At 36.5% G+C, this 6504-nt stretch overlaps 2 protein-coding genes across 2 annotated transcripts; one reads left to right on the top strand and one right to left on the bottom strand.

The window, feature by feature from the left end:
• Positions 1-469: 469 nt before the first annotated feature.
• Positions 470-1216, bottom strand: LOC111345587 (bis(5'-adenosyl)-triphosphatase-like). The gene has a single exon (XM_022952874.2). It carries the CDS (start codon positions 1214-1216, stop codon positions 713-715), a length of 504 nt encoding a protein of 167 aa, XP_022808609.2. The 3' UTR covers positions 470-712.
• Positions 1198-4317, top strand: LOC111345597 (coiled-coil domain-containing protein 86). Its single transcript, XM_022952882.2, has 4 exons — positions 1198-1344; positions 3193-3322; positions 3589-3663; positions 4114-4317. The coding sequence occupies exons 1-4, from the start codon at positions 1199-1201 to the stop codon at positions 4177-4179; spliced, it is 417 nt and encodes a 138-aa protein (XP_022808617.2). The 5' UTR covers position 1198; the 3' UTR covers positions 4180-4317.
• Positions 4318-6504: the final 2187 nt, after the last annotated feature.

Genomic DNA, 6504 nt, shown 5'->3' on the forward strand with positions numbered 1-6504 from the left:
TAATTCTATTTCGATTCACGAGCACTTGGCATCGCTTCACAACCAGAACAACAAACGTCGGGGGAGACTGGAACGAATACTGCCCAGTCTCTGCAAATACACCACACATGCGGTTTTCGGTTTTGGATGTTTTTTTTTTCCTACCGCTTTCCGGTTTCTAATAGACCCTAATAGACCCTAATACCCGCTCATAAACTTAACAGAGAATCACTGAAAACCCAAGACCAATCAACTGAAATTGAAACTGTAAACATTTAAATCATATTTCATTTACGGATCTATCTTACCAATCTCGCTTACTGGCTGGTTGGCCAGCGCCACGGGTTCGACCGACTGACTTGTCGTCATACTAGTCGTATTCATTGTGTTCGAACGTAATAGACTGAAGTATTCAATGACGAACAAGAGGAGGTTAAAACAAACAGTTTAACCTTTGGCCAATCCTATCGTTATTGATAATGCTCGAAGCTCAAAACCAACACTTTTAATTCCATATCTTGAATAGTAGCTGTTGACCTTCCAATCGTCTATAGCAGCTTAGATTGTGTTAAAAACATTAGCTGTAGCTCAGACAAAAACATTTCAGCGTCTAGACAGAACAGCCGGACCAGAGAAAGTTTGGAAATCGTCTTAACTGTATAGGTTCCTGGCCTACTCGTGACGGCACTCATTTCATTTCTTATCATTAAAATTAACGTTTGATCAGAGACCTTTAGAAAAAGCAAGCTAAACTAGCTGCCTCTTTCGACATATCTTCCTCACTCCTAAATTCCGACCCACTGGATTCAATTTGTTGCTTGTCATGTTCATCGAGCGCTTTGTAAACATCGTCATTGCTTTCAAAATCTCCTCTCTTCCTTGGTAACAGGTGGACATGGACATGCTCCACTGTTTGTCCTGCTTCGGGCCCATCTTGGATCGCTATCGAGAGTGAGGTCGCCCCATACTCCTTCTCAATAACACGAGCAATTTTTTGCGTGCTAGCGAACAAGTCTGCGACTTCTTCCTCTGTTAGGTCACAAAATCTCTTTACAACACGAATAGGAGACACAAGAACATGTCCAGGGAGCACTGGCTTCCTATTCACAAAAGCAAACGATAATTTGGAACGGAAAAACACCACTGACGGCTGGAGAACAATGCGTCCAAATTGAAACGTTTTGGCCGCCATATTGAATAAGGAAGTGACGTTGCAATGATGAATCTGCTGACTCATGTGCGGGCGTCAGGAAGCACATGGATCAACATGGCGGCCTACGAATTAACGGAGGAAGAGAAAAAGCGTAAAAGTATCCCTCGCGGAAAACCAAAGTCCGGAAGGGTTTGGAAGAGTGAGAAGAAAAGGTCAGTTCTTTTTAAAGTTAAATGTCATTTCAAGGTCAACATTGCAACCAAAGCTTTATGTACCAAAGATAAACATTCATTCTCTCTTGACAACGTCAACTGGAACAATTAACTATGTTTACGCCGAATCAGATACGAACTGGTCTTTCTTTTTATCACTGTAGGTTTTGTGTTAGGGTATTTCTCTTCAGTTGTTGATTCGTGAGGCTTCGCTACACAGAATCTCTTTTGATCATCCTTAAGAGTAATGATAGTAGCTGAAAATAAGCGTTATTAAGTGCTGTCCTTTGAAAACGTGCGACAATATTGAGTGAACAATATTTTTAATAATGTTGTAATATTCCAATTGTGAGCCATCCATGTATTTAAATGGAATGTGCATGGAAATTAGGGTTCACATGATCATAGTCTGTGACTAAGAATTTATTGTGTGAATTGGAGAGATATTTGTACAACTCCATACTTTTCCTAAAGAAAGCCATTGCTTTTATCCGAGAACTGCATGCATAACAGATTATGAGACTGTTTGAAAATCTTGCGTGTGAAAGTCAAATTCTCACTTAATTTTAAAATCTTGGCCTCAACGAGTGACGCCAGTAATGTGCACTTTTTATCTTCAAATTTGATTTCATAATAATTTTGGTAAACAACCTATCTCTGAAGTTACAGGAAATAAAACTCTCAACCATAAAGTTTCTCATTTATAAAAACCAGTAACATACGTGGTATTGTGGAGACAATACAGAGAACCAGGCTCCTATTCCCAGTTTTCTTGCAAATATGATTTGTGGAGACACTCACTTGACAGGCAGGAGCCAATGGGTTTACAACTCATACAAGCCCCATTGATCTGAAAACAATCTGGGGTCAGGTAGAGAATTTTACCTGGTGCACAGGGATGGGGAATACCAACTCTAAATCGTGATATATTCCTATATCTGGGACACTGAATTTGAAGCCGTAAATCTGTTTTGTTTATTGATAGACTGGATGAAAGTTTATGCATCCCAGGCTTTTTGGACATCAGGCTGATGTCTTTATTAGTCATTTTTGCCAAGCAATCTTGGATGGCTAAATTGCCAGGTGTACTGTAAAAATATTAAGATGCTTATCAGGGGTTTCATCAATTTTTTCAGCAGGAGGGCAACTGGTTTTCATAGGCAGGCTAAACTTTTTTAACTAAACTTCTTTATAAGATAAACCTTCCTCCAGATTGTTAAACCAGGTGGGCAAAACCGTCCTTACAACCGGTCAATTTGGCCGGTGCCCAGCCCTTAATGAAATCCCTGGCTATTGATGATAATAGTAATACAATGGTAATAAGAGTGATAATGTTATAATTGTAATTATACCAATAATGCGAACAATAGTGATGTTATTCACAGGCTCGTGATCAGCTAAGGGTAGAATCCCCTGCCAATAGCTCTTATGCATGATGATGTCAATCACTGAAAATTATCATTATAAACCTTGTTTTCCTTTAAATTTTCACAAATTGTTGCCTCTTCCTCAATGTTAACTTGCTTTACACCTATGGAAGACAGCCAAATGTATTGATAACAATGAAGAATTAAGAATCAATTTACAGAGGGTGAATGAAATTTTCACAATTTTCACCAGTTTAAGTACTATAGAATGTCAAGTTTTTACAATTTTCAAGGAAATTGTACTGAAACACTTCGAATCAATTTTTTGTTTCTGTTTAGGAATTTTATCAAGGGAGACACTACCAATGGATGCCATAGGCCTATTGTTTGATCTTGGTTTGATTGGAGTAGCAGTAGACAATTTACCTGACCAGGAGTTTTTGTTCTGTATTGATTGGTTGTGTTGTGTTTCTTTTTAAAGGAAGTCAGCAGTTATTGGTGTTCAGCCATTGCATACAACATGGGACAAGAAACAGAAAGACAGAATGGAAAAGAAATTAATGAAGATTTACGAAAAGGAGCTCAAAGATGGAACAAAGAGACTGAAAGAGGTTAGTATTCTTTTATTCCCATTTTATAGAATTTTTCCAAGTAGCAAAGGCCATGCTCATATTCTAAATTATAGGGGAAAAAAGATCAGTCAATCTCTTTTAAATTCATCAGTCGTGCTAATTTGCAAATACACTTCTGTATCATCGACAGGATAATTAAATGATAATTTTTTGTGGTACTGTGTGTAATTCACTTTCATTATGAAATGTTTTCTGATTCCTTTGATTGACCGAGGTGGTTTTGTCTTGTTTTGTCTTATTTTCAGGAAAAACGCAGAAAAATGGAGGAAAGAAGAAAGCAAAAAGAGGAAAATGAAAAGAAATCTCAAGTGGTACAAGAGGTATGACAACTCACTTGTGAAATATCCTTCTTAGAAGATTTGTTTATTTTGTTTTTTTTTTTCTAATTTTTGTATCTTAGATGATTCAATAACACTTTAGCCACTAGTCACAGTAATAAAGTCTTAAATGGCATTGAGCCTAAGGGGATTGATAACTGATAAAACCAGACAAAATGCCGGGGGCTCTGTGCAATGGAGTGGGATCCAGAGGGGGAAGGGGAGAATAGCTATACTCCTTGATGCTTAATGCTCTGAAAACCAAAGTCACCTGTAGCAGTATGGGTGATTGTTAGCCCTATCAGTTCTGTAGAACTTAATTTTAAAGTGGAAATCATACTACTTTGATACACAGAAAACTGCCACATACTTCAATCACTCTCCATGAAGTTGTGTACTTTACTGAAATGAACAATAACTGACATTTTGTCTTTGTTTTGATTTGTTTTTCAGATTAAAAATACAGCAAAAATAAAACGTATGAAGAAGAAACAGCTTAGAATGCTGACAACCCGTTGAGCCTCTAGGCAGTTGTATATTTATTTTAGACTTGTACTGTGTGAGAGAAATTTTTGCAAAACACTAACATCAGTACCCATATTCTCCGTACTTATCTCTTTACATTTCCTTTGGTGCTGACAAGGAGAATTTGTTTGACAATCAAAACTGCTTAGATTGGTGATCATTTCCTTTATTCTCATGATCTTAATGAATAATTCAGCAGTATTTCTGTAAGGAGAAATTAGGTGTTGGTCACTTTCAGGGTGTAAAGGGTTAATAAGCACTCTTGACAGGAATAATTAGACATTCTCAGCTAATGAAAAGCTAGAAAATTACAGAAAGAAATTGTCAACATGTTCAAGAAATGAATATGAGAAAAAGATGAAAATCTTGAAGCAGGTCTGGTGTATTTGAGGAACATTTGCTGGTACATTTTCATGTGGGAATGAATGAAAAAATGGATGTTTGTCTGTGAATGTAATGATTATTTATTATTCAGGATCTGAAGAGAACTTTATAATAAATGTGTCCCATGGCTATACTTGAATCAGTAAACCTTATATTACTTTTCAAATTTTTGAGGAATTTCTTGCAAAATCCTGCTGCCATTTGGGAAATGAACCCACACTCCTCCCTCTTTCCAAGGAGGATCAAAATTTCAGACACAAGAAGATGGTAGAAATCAAATAAAATCAGTAAGCTAATGATATATAATTAATTTTGTTAAAAGACGCTCATTGCAGCATTACTATGTGTTAACAAATTTTTAATGGTATTAAGTATTGAGCAGTGATAGTTTGTTTGAAGTTTTGAAGTTTACTAATATATTCATAAATACATAGCAGTTAAAAAACTGAATTGTGTATTTACTCACATAATACAGATAGCAAAATTAAACTAATTTAGATATTTAACTACTTAGTTATTAAAAAGCATTCAATTGGCTAAGAAAAGGAAAGCTAAAATGAGTTCGCTGTAAGACATGAGAAAATAATAAAACTATTCTTAAAACGACTGGTTTTGAAGCGTTGTACATTAAAAGGTCGCGCATGCCTTAACAAGTAGGTAGTTTCATGTGCTGCTGGTATTAACTTTTGAAGACAGTGATTGTTGTCATTTACAATTTTGTTGAAAAGTGACTCACATATTTCGTCGTGATGGATGGCTAATTCTCTAAATTTCATAATATCCAGGGCTTCATGATAGCTATGACCAGGACAGGTAATGGACATTGCTCTCTTTTGTACGTGTTCTAATTCTCGCTTTAAATATTTAGGCAAACTATAGTGAAAAAACGGTACTGCATAGTCCATGATTGATCTAATACAACTAGAATAAAAGAGCCCTAGATCAGTACGAGAAACCTTGGCTTTCTTAAGTTGAATCAAGAAATATAACCTCTTAAAGGCTTTTTTAACAATTTCATGAATATGGGTATTCCAGGTCAAATTACTGGAGATATTAAGATCCAAAAGCCAAGATAAATATGTTATTCCTCACAATATCCAAGCATGATTCAGCAACAGGTGATCTGATTATTAAAACTGTTCAACTAGAAGAAGTCATTTTCACAGTACACCGAAGTCTCTTATGTAATCTTATCAAATAAGGAAACATAGAGAGGTTGGTAGAACACTGACTCCACCAAAAAGGAGGGACTGCTTGTAGTCAACTTAATTAAAAAAAATGAGCTCTTGGGATTTGAAGGTCGAGTCTGGTATGGCAGGGAGGGGTTCTAAGTGGTCCAACCACAGACCTTTTTGGGAAAGGATTTAGGGGGAGGGGGGCTTGGAAGGGCCTACAATGCTGTTATACAACTCTCTTGCAGACAAAAGCCTGCTAGTTGCAAGCCGTTCACTTTATATTGGAGGTAAGAAGCACAGAAGGTAACGTTTCAGGGCTGGCCAGGTTGTTTGGTCCCATTGAATTCGCACTTTTTCGCGATGAAGAGGGGGTCAATAGTATCCCAGCATCCCAACATCCCCCATTAACTGCTTCTGTGAAAACATAGTGGTTTTTAAATGGAGACCTAAGTTAGTTCCTTGTGAAAAATGTACTTGAGCATTGTTATTGTATGGTCCAGAGCAGATTTTGAGGGGTTGAGGTTAAAAATATGCAAATGAGGAATAGAATGGTGGCATTAGGCTGCTCAATACTCTCAAATTTAAATAAAAAGCTTCTAAATCAATTACTCAGCTGTACTCTCCTTACAATTTACCGTAGAGGACAGCATAAAGCATGAATACAAATTTAACATTTTTTTTATTTTGTACAACTAGAAAGTTGTATGCCTTAAATTTATCTACCTTTATATAAGTGATAAATATATTCTAGATTTGCTAT

The sequence above is a fragment of the Stylophora pistillata genome, chromosome 13 (genome assembly GCF_964205215.1).
Source record: "Stylophora pistillata chromosome 13, jaStyPist1.2, whole genome shotgun sequence".
Classification (NCBI taxonomy): domain Eukaryota; kingdom Metazoa; phylum Cnidaria; class Anthozoa; order Scleractinia; family Pocilloporidae; genus Stylophora; species Stylophora pistillata.

Coding starts and splice junctions, on each gene's coding strand:
- LOC111345597 (XM_022952882.2), top strand. CDS start 1,199: ATGAATCTGCTGACTCATGTGCGGGCGTCAGGAAGCACATGGATCAAC. Junction 1,345..3,192: donor TGGAAGAGTGAGAAGAAAAG/GTCAGTTCTTTT, acceptor TTCTTTTTAAAG/GAAGTCAGCAGTTATTGGTG. Junction 3,664..4,113: donor AATCTCAAGTGGTACAAGAG/GTATGACAACTC, acceptor TTTGTTTTTCAG/ATTAAAAATACAGCAAAAAT.
- LOC111345587 (XM_022952874.2), bottom strand. CDS start 1,216: ATGAGTCAGCAGATTCATCATTGCAACGTCACTTCCTTATTCAATATG.